Below are 19,685 nucleotides of genomic sequence, written 5' to 3'. Positions count from 1 at the left end.
ACCCAAATGTGGATCCCATAAACATAACCCTAACCCATAACATAAAAACTATATAAAAATTATGGTAAAAAATTACTTCGAAATAGACAATTTCTTAACATATATCAATCATTATTACTATTCCTGAACTTGTCACTCTTTTCGAATCTTATATTAATTGTCCAGTTTCTTCTTTATTTTTTTGGCCTTTCTCTTAAATGCTGTTTTCGAGATCGTTTTCGAGACTTAAATAATGAATACTAATATAAAAATTTAAAAAAATGTATAATTTACTTATATTCATAAATTACTTGTTGAATATATTTTAATTGGCTTATTATTTACCTTATATCCAATTCCTAAAAAAAATGCTATTGCACCAAATATCGATAAAACTGGAATTAATTTGTTTCCTATCGACGAACTTAATGATGTAACTTCAGATGTTTGTGCAGAATTTTGTACAGAAGCTTGTTCAGGACTTTTTTCAATATTTGTTGATGTGTTTATCTCTGGAAAAGATGCAATATTGCTACATTTATTTTTTAAATTATTATAATCAGTTGATAATGTAGACAATATTTTATTATAGGAACTGCCTTTATTATTATTAAGTTCTTTATATTTTTGAACAAATTGATTAGCTTTTTCCGAACATTTTGTGCAATTTGACGTGTCCTCATCAAATGCAGTATACATTTCACATAATGTTTTAAATGCATCATAAAATTTAGATATATCTTTAATATCCACTTTCGTCAAATCATGATTTTTATCTATAAGATCCTTATAATTATTATAATCCTTAATATAAGTTATAGAATTTTTATACTTATCATTATTTATATATATATTATTAAAATAAGTTAGACTTTCGCTTCCTTCATTTTCCTTTAGGTTTAACATATAACTTAACCATATTATAATGTAATCAACAATATTGATGTTATTTTTTGCAACCGACTCAAACACAGAAGAACTCCCAAAGAATTCATTAAAAAAATATAAACATCCAGCACTAATTTTTTCGAGATCACTCCCACAATTTTCGTTATCACAATGCTTTTTCAAATGATCACCATTAATAATTTGATAGTTTTTATTACTCGAATCATATTTTAAATTCGTCGTTAGATAAAGGAAGTTACTACACTAAATAAACGTTTAAAAAAATTATTATAAATATGCATTGTTGAAAATTTTATTAAAATAAAGTTTAATGATATATATAATACAATATCAAAAAATGTAAAGGAAATTATTAGTATTAAAAAATGCATATACCACATCCTTATTCATTGTGAACAAATTTTATTTTTGATTTGTAAATTGGGTAGAATCATGCTGTTTTATCTACGCTACCCCCAATATGTGACGCAAATACTTTAATCCTATATATAACAACTGTTTGTAGTTAAATATATTATAACTTTTTATTAATTAAATTATTATACTTAATAAAACAATATTATTAGTAAAGAAACGTTCTATTCCTGTTTGTTATAATTAGCTAAATTACCTTAGAGGGCCACTTAATACATTTAATTAAATATATATATAATGAATTTTATACAAAAAATGCTACTCACATTAACATCTGGTATAAATTTATTATAAAAATTAATATACTTTTATAAAGAATTTAAAGTATGCTTGAACATAGAAAAGGAATATATTTATATCTTATTTTTTAATGATTGCCTTTCTAAAACTTAAATACTGTATAAATTTAAAAAATATAAAATACTATTATTATTATAATCCTTAAAAGTATATAAATAATCGTTTTTAAAATATATTAAATATTTATATAGTTGTTTCTAATACTATATACCAATATTTTATTAAAACTATAGCATTTACAAAATAAGCTCCATTGTTACCTTTTTTAATTGCATATACATAATTTTAATATTATTTTTATTTAATATGGATAAATTCATAATCCATTTTAATAAATTCAATAGCTCTAATTTTATTAATACGTACATCAATTTAGAAATATACCTTATTTGGTAATTTTATAACATATTTTGCACATCTTTTCCACGGTTTAAAACGACAATTAGCACTGAACCTATATTTATAAGTTTAAATAAGCCTTTAAATGTAAATAGTTTTTAAAATAATATATAGTAAATATTAATACATGAATAACTATTGATGTAAATTTTAAAGTATAATAGAAAACACTCTTTAATTAGGTTGTTATATTGCCCTTCAAGAGGAGAGAGATAAGATATATTTGCTCTTTTAATATATAAATTTATATAAATATTCGTTAACTGTTTTGCATTGTTCATTTTTATCTTATATATTTTATTGTTATAGTTATCAATGTATATACATTCAAATTATTTATTAAAAATTTTATATTTTATTAATTCTATGGTAACATAATGATAATATAATACGCGTTAATATGGAATAATAAAATGGCATTTAACATTAATTGTGTCTTTAACACTTTCTTCATTTATCCAGTTTTTTATAATATAAAATCACATATTCCAATTTGGATATTTAACAAATATATAAAAATTATATCATTATAATGTATTGTTATGTGTCTTTTCGATAAAATTAATATTTAATATTAGTTATTAGTAGAGTATTTTATTAGATTATATATATAGGCATATAATAATAATACATTATATCGACCATATTATTTATAATTGTTAAAACAAAATATGTAATTTTATTAATATGCTTATTTTTTATTTTTTAACTATTTTAAATATAATTTATTTATACCTCAAATCTTTAAAATTTAAAATTAATAATGATTACTCTATTATTATACCTTATGATAAATAAATTAATATATATATATAACTATCCCTATCAATATAAATTAGAACATTAGCATAAATGCAAAGTATTGAAATGAAAAAAATGAGTATTATATATATTTATAATTTATAAATTTATTATAATATATCTATAGTGCATTTTTTATGTATTACTAAAATGTTAGATGCATAAAATGATTTTTATAGATAACGTTGTATTACCGAATATCGATCGATATTTTATGAATCTATTTGATTACAGTTCAATTGAATAACACGGTTTAAATCAAAATAAATATGATATAAATCATATGTTTTATTAAATAAAATTTTCATCAAATAAAGAAACATATTATGATATGCATAATTCAATGTAGTTTCTGATTAGCAAGTTTTATATAATAGACAATTGTCATATAGAATAATATGAATTCATATATAGTCAATATCTATATTAATATATGCAATATAGATATTTTATTTTAATCATATTAAATCGGAATGAACACTCAATTGTATATATTATGCTTTATTGAAAATATGTTATACAACCCCTTTTGCATTAATGGTTATATCCACTTTTGAGTTGCATATTTGGTCTTTTGAACTACTTCTCGATATTAAGAATACGGATATTGTATATATATTTAATTAGTGTTCAATTATAAATAGTTAAATACAATATAACATTTAACCCTAACCCACAACATAAAAACTATATAAAAATTATGATCCAAAATTACTTATTTCTAAATACAGTTTCTTAAAATATATAAATCATTATTACTATTCCTGAAATAGTCATTCTTTTCGAATCATATATTAATGATTCATTCTCTTCTTTATATTTTTTATTTTTTCTCTTAAATATTGTTTTTGAGATCGTTTCCGACGTCCAAATAACGAATACTAATATAAAACGTTAAGAAGCGTATGGTATTTTTGTTAATGCTTGCATATATATAATGAAAATATTTTTTTAATTCCTTATTATTTACCTTATAAGAAATTCCTAAAAAAAATGCTATTGCACCAAATATCGATAAAACTGTAAATAATTTGTTTCCTATCGACGAACTTGATGATGTAACTTCAGAAATATGTTCTAATATTTGTACACTTTGTTCAGGACTTTGATCAGAAGTTTCTACAGTATTTTTTGATGTGTTTATCTCTGAAAGGGTTGGAATATTGCTACATTTATTTTTTAAATTATTATAATCAGTTGATAAGGCAGACAGTATTTGACTATATGCGGTACCTTTAGTATTATAGTTATTGTTAAGCTCTGTATATGTGTTAACAAAACTAGTAGCATTATTTGACAGTTTGTTATTATTATTCATTGCATAATTACCATACATACTACATATTAATTTGGATGCATCATAAAATTTAGAAAGATCTTCAATATTAATATTCAACAAATCTTTTTGTTTCTCTATGAATTCCTTAATATTTGTATATCTATTGGAATCACTTATAAATTTACTATATTTACCACTATTATTTACTTGATTAGTATAAAAATCGTTTATTTTAGTGAAATTTTGGCCTGTTATTTGATTTAATTTGTAACTTAACCATAATACAACATATATAAAATATGCATTAGTATTGTTTTCATTATGATTTTTATTTATGGGTGTAGAAAAACATTGTTCAAGTAACCATAAAAATCCAATTGTAATTTTTTCGAGATTAGTATTGCAGTCTCCATTAGGGCAGTACTTATCGAAATTTGTAATTTGTTTAAATTCAAAATTTGCGGTTCCGCCTAATTCAGCAGGTAAATACTTCATCAAAACATCAAAGTTTTGACACTAAGAAACCATTTAAAAAAAATGGTAAAAATATGTATTAAGAAAATGATATTAAAATAAAACTTAATGAAGTTTATAGGAAATATAATATAAAAAAGTGTATATACTAGAGCATCATCCATTGTGATGTAATATAATTTATGATTTCTAGGTTAAGGGGATATCATATTATATATATACTAAAATAGGTAATACAATTATTTAACCCTATATATAGCAATTATCTGTAGATAAAAATATTTTTATTATTATTAATTTCAATTTAAAATTAATATGTAATAATAATATAATATTATTACTAAAAGAATATTATATTTTTGTTATGATAGTTAGATAAATTACCTTGTTTTAGGGTGTTTAATACATGTTTTATCATATGTATATATAATACAATTTTGAATAAATTTTTATACTTAATAACACTCATATGAGCATTATTATAAAAATTAATATACTTTTATAATAAATTTATAATATATTTTCTTATACATATGATTTAATATAGAACATAGACAATATCCTAAAACTTAAATACTGCAAAAATATAAAAAATTAAAAAAGTTATTATTACTATAATCTTTAAAAGTATATAAATATAATTTTTTTAAAATATATTAAATATTTATATACTTGTTTCTTATAATATATACCAATATTTTATTAAAATTATAACATTTACAAATTAAGTTGAATGTTCCATTTTCTATGCAAATTACATAATTATAATATTATTTTTATTTAATGTAGATAAATTAATAATTCATTTTAATGAGTCTTATAACATTATTTGTATTCCTATATACTTTAATTTAGAAATATTCCTTATTGGATAATTTTATAATATATTTTGCACATCTTTTCCACGGTTTAAAACGAGAATTAGCACTGAAACTGTATTTACTATGTTATTTATAAGCTTAAATAAGTCTTTTAATGTATATTGTTTTTAAAATAATACTTAGTAAATATTAAATATTAATAAACAAATAAGTATTGATGTAAATTTTTAAGTATAATAGAAAACTTTGCGTAATTAGGTTGGTATATTGCACTTTGAGAGGAGAGATAAGGGAATTATGCTTTTTTAAGACAATGATGTATCCATATAAGATTTACATATTCTACATAGTTTAATTATATTTTTTACCATTCAAACTTTCAATTAATGTATAAATTAAAAATGGCTTAGAATTATTTTCTAAATATATAATTTGCTCTTATATTTTATAATAAACTATATTTAGTTTTATGATGAAAAAAATTATTTTTAAGAAGACTATAATTATTAATATTATTTTGCTTGATAGTGTTAGTCTAATGTCATCGCATTAAATCTTACTTAAATAAGTGTTATAATATTTCATTTGATGTTTTGCGCATATAATTTTAATCTTATTACAAGCTTAATAATATATATCAATGTATCCGAATCAAATTAATTTAATGATTTGTTCGTATTTAATACGTTTATCTATTGTCAGTGCTATATCATTGTATAGTACGTCGGAATAATTAGTGCGCTTAATGAAAATACTTTAAATCAATGTATAATATTCCCGCGTTTCATAGTTTTTAAATTAAGTATTTTAGAACATATATTATTTTGTAATAACAATATATTTAAATTATATATTTGTATTTTATATATATATAGTAACATAATAAAAATAATATTAGTTAAATTAAGCTAATTATTACATACCTGTTCTATATACTTTGCATTAATATATAATTGTATATATTTCCAAAATTTAACATATTTCTTTGCTTGGTCATTGATACAATATTATATATATTAGTACAACAACGCTAATTTTATATACCAAATTGTTTATAAGTATTACAACATTAAATTTTATTAATATTTTAACTATTTTAAAATATAATTTATTTATACCTCAAAACTATCAAATTTATAAATTAATAGTGATTAATATATTATTATACCTTATTATAAATAAATTATGGCGCATAAATCAACTTTTATTAGTACTAATTAATTGTAATACAAATTTATAGGAAATAAAAAAGATAATAGTAACTACAATTACAACTTCAAAAAATGTTAGAAGCATAATAATATTTTATAGACAATGTTATATTGTCGATTCTCGATTCTCGATTGATATTTCATGCATTTATATTTTATGAATATATATTATTACAGTTCAGTTTGATAATATGATTTAAATTAAAACAAATATGATTTAAATTAAAACAAATATGATACAAATTATAAGTTTTACTAAATAATATTTTCATCAAATAAAGAAACATTGTGTTATATATAATTCAATATAGTCACATATTAATAAGCTTTATATAATAAATAATTATGATATATCATAATATGAATTAATATATGCAATATAGACATTTTATTTTAATCATATTAAATCAGAATGAACACTTATTATATATATTATACTCTATGAAAAAATGTAATGTGACCCTTTTCATATTAATGGAAGTATCCTTTGTGGTTGCATATTTGGACTTCTCATTATTAAACATACAGAATGAAATATATATTTAATTAGTATTCAAATTATAAAAAATCAAATGCAATATAATACTTAACTTTAACCCTAAACATGGGTTCCACAAAGATAACCCTGACCCACAACATAAAAGCTATATAACAATTATGCAAAAATTACTTCCTAATAGACAGTTTCCTAAAATATATAAATAATTATTATTATTCTTAAATTGTCACTCTCTTCGAATCATATACTAATTATCCATTTTCTTCTTAATGATTTTAGCTTTTTTCTTAAATTTTTTTGAACTTTTCTCCGAAATCCAAATAACGAATGCTAATATAAAATGTTAAGAAGCGTACGGTTGTTTGTTAATGTTTACATATATATAGTATTTTTTTTTAATTCCTTATTATTTACCTTATAATAAACTCCCAATAAAATTGATGCTGCAAAAAATATAATTGCAGTTGAAATTAGTGTATTTTTTGTTACTGGACTTGGTGGACAAGCTACAAGTGATGGGATATCACTACACTTAACACTATTATATTTATCTTTAAATTTATCATAATCATTTGATAAACTATACCATAGTTGTGAATAAGAACTTCCTTTAGTAATATTCAAAGTATTTTTAAGTTTTTCACAGTTTTCAAAAAATGCTCCAGCATTTTTTAAACATGTCATGCATAGGTGGTTTGCATCAACTTCAACATACATATTACATAATGATTTAAATGAATCATAAAAATTAGATATATCTTTAATATTCATATTCATCGATTTTATTTTTTTTTCTATAACATCCTTATTAATCTTAAAACTATTAGTTATATGTTCATTATATTTACTATTTGTTTTTATATGTTCAGTATAAAAATCGTATAATTTGGTGTTTCCATTTTGTGTTTTTTGATTTAGTTTATAACTTAACCATAAAATAGCATATTCAACCATTTTATCAATCTCTAAATTTTCATAATTATCAGCACCATTCAATAAAGTTACTAAGAATATAAAAGTAGAAATAACTTTTTTGACATCAGTATCACAGTTATTATCAGGGCAATAATACTTAGAATAACCAATAGAATTATGTCCTCCCTGGTTTTTCGGATCATTAGCAAAATTATCAATCGCACTAATTATATCACACTACGAATATATTTTACGAATTAAACAAAAAATGTATTAATATAAATGTTACTAAAATTAAAATTAATATAATTTGTAGGAATGCAACATACGAATAATATAAAAAAAAATATATATACCACTCTAAAAGACATTATAATGAAATTCTGTTATAATTTGGAGATTATGCGGGGGGATGTTGTTTATATATATTGTATAGAATATATGGTATATTTACTCAAGATCTTTAAATATAAATTATCTTTCGTTAGACATATTATTCTTAATTTTAACTTCATGTAAAATAATAATACATTAGTATTACTAAAATTATAATATACTTATTTTATGGCAGTTAGATAAATTACCTTAAATAGAAGGTTGCTTATACACTTTTGCCATATGTATATATGATGAATTTTATACAAAAAATACTATTCTTACTAACACTTGGTATAACTTTATTATAAAAATAGATATACTTTTATAATGAATTTAACAAATATATACTTATACATATGCTTTAATATAGAACACAAACAACGTCATAAAACTCAAATACTACACAAATACAAAAAATTAAGAAAGTTATTATTATTAGAATTCTTAAAATATATAAATAGTGATTTTTTAAATATATTAAATTTGTGTATACTTGTTTCTTATAATATATATTATAGTTTTTTCTAAAATAATAGCATTTTCAAATTTAGTTACATGCCTCATTTTCTATACAAATTATTTAAATTTATATTATTTGTATTTAATATAGATAAATTAAAAAATAATTTTAATGCGTTAAATAACTTTATTTTTATTGCTGCATATCCCAATTTAGAAGTATTCTCTGTTGGATAATTTTATTATATATTTTCCCATCTTTTACATTATTTAAAATAACAATTAGCACTGGACCAGTATTTATAAGCTTAAACAAGTATTTGAATGCATATTATTTTTAAAAAAATGCTTAGTAAATATTAACACATAAATAAGTATTGATGCAAATTTTAAAGTATAATATAAAGTTATGTTTAATTAGGTTGTTATATTGCATTTTAAGAGAAGAGAGATAAGATATATTTTCTCTTTTACTATATAAATTTAGATAAATATTCGCTAAATGTTTTGCACAGTTCATTTTTATTTTATATATTCTATTGTTATAGTTATTAATGCATATACGTTCAACTAATTTATTAAAAATTCTATATGTTATTAATTCTATGGTAAAATAATGTTGTTTTAGATTAAAAAATTATTATTCAATAAAAACTAATAATATAATACAAGTTAATATGGAATAATAAAATGGCAATTAACATGAATTGAGTCTTCATCATTTTCTCCATGGATCCAAATTTTTATAATATAAAATCACATATCCCAAATTGAATCTTTAACAAAAATATATAACATTGATACCTTTATAATGCATTATTATGTGTTTTTTCGATAATATTAATGTTTAATTATATGAAGGTTTCACAATAAAATAATATTTCAATATTAGTTATTGGTAGAGTATTTTATTAGTTTATATGTATAGTCATATAATAATAACGCATGTTATCTATCATATTATTTATAATTACTATAACTATAACATTAAATTTTATTAATATACTTATATTTTATTTTTTAACTATTTTAAAATATAATTTATATATACATCATATCATTAAAACTTACAAATTAATAGTGATTAATCTATTATTATACCTTATGATAAATAAATTATGGCGTATAAATCAATTTCTATTAATATAAATATAAAATACAAAAAGAGAATAATAACTACAATTAAAACTTAAAAAATATTATATATAGTTCAATTTTTTATGTATTACAAAAAATGTTAGAAGCATAATAATATTTTATAGATTATGTTACATTGTTGATTCTCGATCTATATTTTATTAATATTTATTATTACAGTTCAGTTGAATAACACGATTTAAATCAAAATAAATATGATATAAATAATAAGATTTATTAAATAAAATGTTTCATCAAATAAAGAAACATATTGTGTTATGCATAATTCAATATAACTCCGGGTTAAAAAATCTTATATAATAAATAATTATGATATATCATAATATGAATTAATATATAGTCAATATCTATATTAATATATACAATATAAATATTTTACTTTAACCATATTATATCGATATGAACAAATAAAATAGAACATGTTTGCAACGAATTAAGGGGGAATCAATTATATTGATCACAAACTATAAAAAATATATATTAGATAAATAAATTTATAAGGAAATAAGTTATATGAAAAATTAATTTCAGTACATAAAAATATATGTGTATTGATAAACTTTGCATTTTTTACTTGTGAATTTTTTTTAATGTTTAATATTTTAGCGAAAATGTGAATGAACTTCCTATATTTCTGATTGATATATATATGCACCGTGAACAAATTGTAGATTTTAACGTGCATTTAAAAAAAATTTTGAATAATTAAAGTTTCTATGGGCTATTTAAAATTTTCTTTTAGTTTGATTAATAAATATATGAGTATATATGTTTGCCACCGTGTGGGGAATACAGATACTATATTATGCATTTATTTCAATATTAGAACTTTCGATACTTTTTACTTTTGATCCTTTTAATAATTTTTTACGTGGGAAAGGCTTAACTTGTTGTTCAATCCATAAACGTAACTGAGGGTTCTTAACAAAATTGTCAGCAATATCATTTATCCATTTAATAATAGACTTTTTGTAAGCATTTTTTTCTTTATTACATAAAATTTCAATATTATAAATATAGTGATCTTCTTTTATTCGTACCCAATTATTCCATTGCTTTTTTTTCAATATTAGTTTTTTTTTGCTACACATGGTATTCGTTACGATTGAAGGCATATTTATATGATATCTGTACTTATTTTTTTATATAATAAAGCATATTGTGCATATAAATTATTTGAGTGGAGCCATTTATGTGCTTGCTGGGTTTCCCATTTTTCTAATTCAGCATTGTTTCTTTCTATCATTTTTTTAATTACATTTTCAATGCCTAAATTTAATAGTTGCCATTCATTGTCAACTTTCTTTAAATATTTTTTCCATCTTCTTCTTTTCCAATATTCTGTTAACTTTCTATAAGAAGTTTTTTTTTTATCAAAGAAATAACACTAATTTTCCCCCCAGTTTTGTCTAAACGTGTTGTATCATTATTTACTGATACATTTTTTGGAGACTTATTGGAATTTGTTCCAGCAATCAAATTCTTGTCTTCACGTTCTTCTGTTTCAGTTATCTCACCATCAGTATATTCATTTTCGCTATTTTCTTCATTATTATATTGATCTTCATCACTATTTTCTCCTTTTTGTTTCCATTGTATGATCTTGCTTTCGGGCATAAATAAAAATGTTTTCAGTCGATGCTTCACGTTCTAAGAAATATATTAGAAAAAAGAAAAACAATATGTATAGAAAGAATATTTTCTTTCTTTTAATGATCTTATAAATGAAATATATGGTAATATTACTAAAGGAAAAAGTTTATATAAATTATGCAAAGGGTGGTAATGGGGACAAAAATATGAATATAAAAACAAATATGTAATGAAGTATAATAAATACAAGCATATGTAAATATATATTTTTGGCGTTTTTATTTTATATATTACCGAATAAAGTATCTTTTTGTATAAAGGTATGGAAGGGAAAATAAAGAAATAGATGAATATATATGAGATATATTGGAGGTTAGAGTGTTGCTTTTTGGAATTAATTATTTTACCCACGTGGAAATGCTATTTTTAATAAATTTTAATGTTTATACATATACATACATGCTTCTTTATTTATAGTTTTCTATATATATATTTAAAAAAAATGTCTCCTTGAACTAAAGGTATATATATAGTCAGAAACTTAAATATCATTAATTATTCCTTCTCAAAGTTATTTTAATTATAATGCCACATTTCAATCTTGTTTATACAATAAGTATTTTATATTAATAAAAGTTATCTTTTTCTTTTAATGCATCTAGATTCTTTTGTTTTTATATCGAACTATAAAAATGGATGCTTTGGGGCATACTTAACAAATAAACATTTTTTTAATTAAACAATTGAAAACAAAAAGTATATCAAGAAGATCATATAAAATTTTTTTTTAAAATAAACTAAAGTATCATTTCAATATTATATATATGTAATATCATGAAATCATAATAAAACCCCAGATGCTATTGAAATGCCGAATAAATCTACATTTCTGGGGAATTGTTATGATGATAATTTTATATTTTTAACATAAAAAACGTGTATTTATTTAAATATTGATTTTTGGAAAATTTTGCTAATATATTATATTTCTTTTTTCCATAATTCTTATATAATGATAATTATATAACTAAAAATAAAAATTGTTATATTTTGTATTGTCTCTATTCATTGTTATATTAATAAATAAAAAAAATATCGTTATTATTTTTTAATTATTAATTATATTTTTGATGAATAATATAATTTTTATATAATTCTATAGAAATTAATAACACGTTTAATGTTTTTTATGGTATACTTTCATTTAGTTTACTATGTATTTTTTAAAATTTAAAATATTATTTACAAAATAATAAATAATTGGGTATTTTTATTTTTGTAACAAGCGAATATAATAATGTTAAAGAACATCATCATTATTAAAATTTATTAATAATTTTTTTTAATTAGCAAGCCTATATTATATAATTATGAATTCTCAGTATAACCAGTCTCATAATAAATTAGTCGAAAACAATAAACCTATCACTAAAAATTAATATATAATATAAAGCGTTTTGTTCATTATATGTTATAATTATTTAATTAATCGTTTAATACAATTTTTATAATAATAATTATTATTAATATCATTAGGATTAGTTTTATTATTATTATTATTAGGATTAGTTTTATTATTAATATCATTAGGATTAGTTTTATTATTATTATTATTATCATTATATGTATTTATAAAAAATTTACGTTAAATTTAAGAAACAATAAGCTTGACGATATGTAAATATATTAATCCATGCTAATATAAATTTTATTTCTTTGAAGTATTAATAAGATATAAGAAAAGAGAAGAAAATATATTCTCAAAAAAATTCGATAAATTTTAGAAATAATAGGTCCTAACATGCAAGACGCCAGTTTAGACATAAATGATTTTTATGATTCAAGTTTGAGCATTTTGGATAAGTATAATGACGGCAATTATGATGGAGAAGAAAACATATATACTAAACAAATTATAAACTTTCACCAAACAAATTTTGAATATAGTGATACATCATCCAAATTAAAAGATATAGAGGATGTGAGAGAATTCATTAATGAAATTACGAGCGAGTTAGAAATATCGAAAAAAGAAAACGATAATAATAGGGAATATGAAATAGCAGTGGAACAAAATATAGACAAAAGGCTAGTAAAAAAGGATATAGATCTCCTTATATCAAGTTGTGAAAATTTAAAAGAACTGAAACATAGTGAACATATCTTGGATATAGATGTTAATAACTTTGAAAAAAAATATAATGAAGTTATTTCAGGAAATAATTATAATATAGTCAAGTGTAATTCAAAATTTGATGAAACGTTCAAACGTTTAGTGAAGAATCATGCATTAATCCTTCCAGTTGTATTATTGTGTTTAATTTCAGGAGGGTTCGCAATTCCATTTGTTATTTTATCAGTACATAAAACGGGATACACCATTAATAAGCTGTTTAAACTCATAAAGATACTCAAAAAAAGATCGAAATATAAAATAAAAAAATTGAAGACCAAACACGTAAAACAACCAGAGTCATCTATTAAAGAGCCCACAGACGGTTCCAACAATATAACATCTGGTCAAGGAACTGAACATCACCCTTCTGCAATAAATGTAAAAGAAGATATATGGAAATAGCATCTTCAAGATATATATTTAATGAACACAAATCAATTGCATTTTCAGTTATAGTTATTGTAATACCCATTACTTTAGCTATTATGTATAAGGTAAATAAAAATAAAACTACTAAATAGAAAATTAAAAAATATCTATTACGCAAATTTTGTATATGCATAAAAAAGAAAACAGCTATATATTTTTATTGTTTTTATGTTAGTATTTATATTATGGATGTGGAAAAAATCGAAGAGAAAAAAAACAAGAAAAAGCTTATAAATTTACTTTCTGGAAAGAAAACTGAAAAGACAGTTATAAATTAATCTATTCAAAAAAAACAGGATAAAAAGTTTACAAATTCATCTACTCAAAAAAAATAGACTAAAAAATCTATAAATTCCATTTATGTAGAAAAATTTTCATTATTAAATATGCCAAAACTTATGTAGCCCGACCCTGTACCATTTATTAATTTAATTTTTCATTAATTTTTCTTGTTTATAAAAGAAAAGGCGATTCTTTGTAATGATAAATTTAATTAAATTTTATTTTAGTGTTAAAAATATATGTATTTGTATTTAAAAGATAATTTATAATTCAAACAATAATAAATAAATTCCATTTCATTTGTTAGTATAAATAATTAGGAATTCAATATATGGGAGCCACGTTAAGGCTCATTTACCCTATTTTTATAAAAAATATAGAATATATTTTCCATATGACGAAATGATCTATGATAACTAATGTGCTATATTTATATTTTATTTAAATAATATTTATAAAAATAAAGGCAATATAATGCTTATCTATTAAAGGTACTATAATATATATTTAATGAATACGACAAAATAAAGCATTTCTTATCAAATATACTGCATTTTCTGGTTTCACATGTATTATTCGTTGTGATTTATACAAGGTATACTTGAAAACATGAATAGTTTATATGATTTTAATAGAAATAATATATTTCGCATTGTATATTCAAAAATATATTATATAAATAAAATAGTTACATATCTATCTATGGAGACTATATTTTAAAAAAACGAAAAAAAATAAAATGTAGAATATTATTAAATAATATTAAACATTTGAGAAGTGTAAAAAATAAAAACGCGTTTAGATGCAAACAACAATTTTTGTTAATTGTTTTTCATATATTCGAATATATTGATTTACAATATATATGTATATAATATGTTATTACCATAATTAACATATATAAATTTGGGTGTAGACATGCAAAAATATAAGTTTATAAAATATCAAACATATTATTAAATGATCCTTTGAATTATACTAAAGACTTATTTATATAAAAATATGCAAAAAATATATTTTAGGTTGAATTTGTCACATAAACTTATTTGTTTATAATTAAAATAATATATTCTTTACTAAAATGGGTTATTAGAAAAAAACATAAATATAAATTTTTTCGCAATTGTATGTTTATGTCTATGATGATAGCAGTTATTATATATTTATATGATGTTATATAGATATAAATCAGTGCATTGATTTATTTGTATTTTAAATATTAAAAACAATTTTGCTATATTAAATATAATGGTTCAAATAAACAAAAAATGCATAGAACAAATACAGTTTTATGTATTTAGAACAAATTGTTATATATTTTTTTTATGCATTTAAAATAAATTATATTAAAGTAAGAATAAAATATTAAATTTTGGTAAATTATAATTGAAGGATTATAAATGTGTAGATGCTTTAAAATAGAAGCAATATATAATTATAATATAATTTCATAGATATCAAATAATTTGCTTATATAAATTAAAATTAAACAAATTGTATAAGAACATATTTCTAATAATTTAATATTAAATAATAGAATTATTGTTTTACAACAATAATAGATAAAAAGGAAACTAAAAAAGAATAAAACATATATATTATTTAAAGCGTATTGCTTCAAGGAAACACTTTTTATTAATAAGAAAATGAATAAGAGGATATTTAGTTTGTATTGTCTTGTATGTCCTTTTGGATGTATCAATACATTTCTCTGAACAGAAAGTGAGTTATCAAAACAAAATATAAACTAATGTTTAGAAAATTATATAATAGTGGTTATTTACATTTTGTGACGTATATATTAACGCATATATACATTATTATATTTATTCTCTTATATGGTCGATCTAAGTTATCTGTATTAAGAAATAGAATCATTCGTGCTATCAAAAAAATAAAGAGAAGTACCAAAAAAAATGGTACAGAATATAAAAGCAAAACCCAATTAAATAATAACAATAATAACGATTCTATTGATGATAAAGATGATTATGAGTGTTATATATATATTATGAATATGATAAAACATATTATGAAGAGGATCATGAGTATTATATATATATTATGAATATGATAAAACATATTATGAAGAGAATTATGACAACGATTGCTATAAAAAATCAAACAACTACTGTGGTTGCTTTGGTTGATTATATAAATGTTAAAATAAACACAATTTATTTATTATAAATTGTTAATAGAAGACTTATATATTTACCTACATGGAAAATGTTTCGACTTATTTGCATTATTGTATATAATTTGTGAAAGAATGTTCCGAAAATAATTAATAATTGGGATGCGATAAATACGTTTGCTATAATCATAGTATTTATTACTTTTATGCGTATAGTTTTATAATATACACATATGTTTATATTTTATATAATGAAAGTAAAATTAGACAAATTTTCATCTTTTAAGTGTATTAATAGAATAACGCTATAAACAATTTCATAGATACACTACATTTGATTAATTGATTCAATAGTATTATGGTAATATATATATTTATGAAAACACATTTGACTCCATTATATATGTGTTTTTTATTCATAGTTTTCTTTCATGATTGTCTTTTATATGCATAACTTAAATAAAATTTTTTTTTTCGTAACGTTAGAACAAAATATTAATATATATAACATTCCTATATTCATAATTGGGTTCTTCATAGTTAAGTGGGAATAGTAATTCTATCAAATTGTATAAGACATAATCACTAAATTAAATTGCTACTATTATATGTTTTATTGTTTACTAATTTAAAAAAATAACAAACTCGGAACATATTTAATTGTACTATTTTACATGAAAATCACACCAAATATTTATAGAATTCAAATGTAATTAAAAATGACAAAAAACTTAAACATATTAAAAAAATGGTATGTACAAAAACAAATCTTACTAAAAAAAATATTGGATATGTTTAGCATGAATATAAGAAAACGCCCTTTTAAAAATTAAAAAAGGCAAACAAAAACATGTATAATTTTAATTAATTAAAAAAGTATATAACTTGAAACATTTGTAAGATTTAATGGTTTTCTTATTACTATTATTATTCGATAAAAACCATATATTATATATAATAGCTTCCCTTTTTGCTCATTGGGATTTTTCAATAACTATTTTTAGGGCTATATTACTTCATATTTCCTTTATTTATTCCATTGTTTTATTTTATTTTTCATTTTCTCCATCTCCGAAATATGATGCAACTTCTTCATCTAATTCTCCATCTTCGTGTAGCCTACTTGAGTCCTCTTCATTTATTGGCCTTAATTCTTGTTTTTCAGCCGCCTTAGGTATTGGAGGGGGTACTATCTTGTTTATGTGTGTTCATTTCCTCTTCTTAAAAATACGGCCACTTCATCAACGATAATACCATTGGTTTCTCAGGTAAAGGATTTATCTAATTTAGTTTGACGTATTTTGGAAATTTCTATTAACATTGGATCGAATTCATCTATAAATTGGAGATCGGGAAAATCAGACTCCTAATCCGTATTTTCAAGTGATTTCTCTATCTAATGCCTTTTCTTTGTTTTTTTTAAGAATAAAAACTAAACAAATAACAAAATTAATTATTATAGACATATTTATATAATATGATCTATTTTTCTCGTTTCTTCTTATATTACACAACCCTGAGCCATAAACCCTGAATTTTAAACCCTTGAATTTAAAGTCAGATCCAAAGAATCTTGACACAAAACAAAAACTATTAATTATATTTATTATTCTAAACAATAGCCTTTTTTTTTATAAACATAAAAAATAAACAAAAATAAAATAACAAATGGTACAGAATCGGTCTTCATAAGTTTATGTATATTTAATAATGGATATTTTTCCCAATAAATGGAATTTATAAACTGTTTAGTCTTCTTTTTTTGAGTAGATGAATTTGTAACCTTTTTATCCTGTTTTTTTTGGGTAGATGAATTTTTAAGCTTTTTATTCCGCTTTTTTTGAGTAGATAAATTTGTAAGCTTTTCATCCTGCTTTTTTTGAGTAGATGAATTTGTAAGTCTTTCATCCTGCTTTTTTTGAGTAGATGAATTTGTAAACTTTTTATTCTGTTTTTTTTGAGTAGATGAATTTATAATTATTTGCACTTGTTTTTTTCGATCAGTTGTGTTTATAACTCTTTTTGTCGCTTCATTTACACCAAACATATTTATAACCTTTTTCATGTTTTTTTTTTTCTTCAATTCCTTTCTACATCCAAATGGAAAATACTAACATAAAATTATGAAAAAAATATATAGTTATTTGTTTTTTATGCATACACAAAATATGTAGTAATATGTATTTTTTAATTTTTTATTTAATAATTTTCTTTCTATTTACCTTATACATAAGTGCTAAAATAATGGGTATAGCAATAATTATAACTGAATATGCAACTAATTTGTATCCTTTAAATACACCTTCTGGAAATCCTATTTCAAATATGCCTTTTTCTACCTTGATTTTATCTACCTTGGTTTTAGAAGGAAGTTTTTCAATTTGTTGATCAGATGTTATATTGATAAAAACCTCTGTGGACTCTTTAGGAGTTAAACTTGGTATTGATTCTTCAGCTTTACTTATTTTGCCTTCACTTTCAGTTTCATTTATTTGGTCTTTACCTCCAGGTTTATTTTCTTGCCTTCCACCTTCAGCTTTTTTGTCACTAGCTTGTGTCGATGAAAGGGAGAGTGTTTCTGATGTATCATCAGAGGGAGTCGAATCACTTCCCGAGTCTTTGGGTTGAATGTTATTATCAACTGATGGTAATGTAACATTTACTTTATTTGGTTGAGTGATTAAATAATCAACAAACTCATTAAATGCAGAATAACCTTTTGTTAAGCTAGTTGATGTACTTCCATATAAACGCTGTCCATAATAAGTAAGGTTTTTATAAAAAGATGAAAGATGCAGTTTATAGAAATCATGTAAAAGTCCCTTTTCTGTGATTTTTTTTATAGTTTCATGGTTCATCGATGATTTTTCTGGTGTAGATGCAGGTTGTATCACATTCTCATTATCTTGTGATTCTATATTTGCCTGTGATTTTAACTGTGTTTCTGAGTCTTGTTCTGGTTGTGGTTCTGGTCCCTGCTGTGATTCTATCTGTGGTGATGATTCTGTCTGTGTTGGTAATTCTATTTGTGGTGTTAATTCTTTCTGTGGTTGTGATTCTGGATGCGGTAGT

General features: G+C 21.3%; 5 protein-coding genes and 2 pseudogenes across 7 annotated transcripts; 2 read left to right on the top strand and 5 right to left on the bottom strand.

Moving 5' to 3' along the window:
- Nucleotides 1–173: 173 nt before the first annotated feature.
- On the bottom strand, nt 174–1,278 carry PBANKA_0000801 (BIR protein; the record flags this gene model as incomplete). The annotated part of the gene is made up of 3 exons (XM_034563712.1): nt 174–239; nt 325–1,131; nt 1,264–1,278. The coding sequence occupies 3 exons, from the start codon at nt 1,276–1,278 to the stop codon at nt 174–176; spliced, it is 888 nt and encodes a 295-aa protein (XP_034424500.1).
- Nucleotides 1,279–3,596: 2,318 nt separating this feature from the next.
- On the bottom strand, nt 3,597–4,719 carry PBANKA_0000701 (BIR protein; the record flags this gene model as incomplete). The annotated part of the gene is made up of 3 exons (XM_034563711.1): nt 3,597–3,683; nt 3,773–4,597; nt 4,705–4,719. The coding sequence occupies 3 exons, from the start codon at nt 4,717–4,719 to the stop codon at nt 3,597–3,599; spliced, it is 927 nt and encodes a 308-aa protein (XP_034424499.1).
- Nucleotides 4,720–7,326: 2,607 nt separating this feature from the next.
- On the bottom strand, nt 7,327–8,372 carry PBANKA_0000600 (BIR protein; the record flags this gene model as incomplete). Its single annotated transcript, XM_034563710.1, has 3 exons — nt 7,327–7,416; nt 7,501–8,238; nt 8,358–8,372. The coding sequence occupies 3 exons, from the start codon at nt 8,370–8,372 to the stop codon at nt 7,327–7,329; spliced, it is 843 nt and encodes a 280-aa protein (XP_034424498.1).
- A 2,427-nt stretch (nt 8,373–10,799) lies between these two features.
- On the bottom strand, nt 10,800–12,009 carry PBANKA_0000401 (annotated as a pseudogene). Its single transcript is given in 4 exon segments — nt 10,800–11,111; nt 11,114–11,374; nt 11,377–11,646; nt 11,884–12,009. Coding segments are annotated over 4 exon segments (969 nt in total).
- A 1,381-nt stretch (nt 12,010–13,390) lies between these two features.
- Nucleotides 13,391–14,167, top strand: PBANKA_0000301 (fam-b protein; the record flags this gene model as incomplete). Its single annotated transcript, XM_034563709.1, has 1 exon — nt 13,391–14,167. One exon carries the CDS (start codon nt 13,391–13,393, stop codon nt 14,165–14,167), a length of 777 nt encoding a protein of 258 aa, XP_034424497.1.
- Nucleotides 14,168–16,122: 1,955 nt separating this feature from the next.
- PBANKA_0000201 lies at nt 16,123–16,544 on the top strand (annotated as a pseudogene). The gene is given in 3 exon segments: nt 16,123–16,188; nt 16,190–16,198; nt 16,329–16,544. Coding segments are annotated over 3 exon segments (291 nt in total).
- Nucleotides 16,545–18,219: 1,675 nt separating this feature from the next.
- Nucleotides 18,220–19,684, bottom strand: PBANKA_0000101 (BIR protein; the record flags this gene model as incomplete). Its single annotated transcript, XM_034563708.1, has 2 exons — nt 18,220–18,723; nt 18,836–19,684. Coding segments are annotated over 2 exons (1,353 nt in total), but the record flags the coding sequence as incomplete, so codon positions are not given.
- Nucleotide 19,685: the final 1 nt, after the last annotated feature.

This window comes from Plasmodium berghei (genome assembly GCF_900002375.2).
Source record: "Plasmodium berghei ANKA genome assembly, contig: PbANKA_00_1, whole genome shotgun sequence".
NCBI classification, from domain to species: domain Eukaryota; phylum Apicomplexa; class Aconoidasida; order Haemosporida; family Plasmodiidae; genus Plasmodium; species Plasmodium berghei.
Note: the sequence above shows the minus strand (reverse complement) of the source record. Positions and strands in the feature narration are given on the sequence as shown.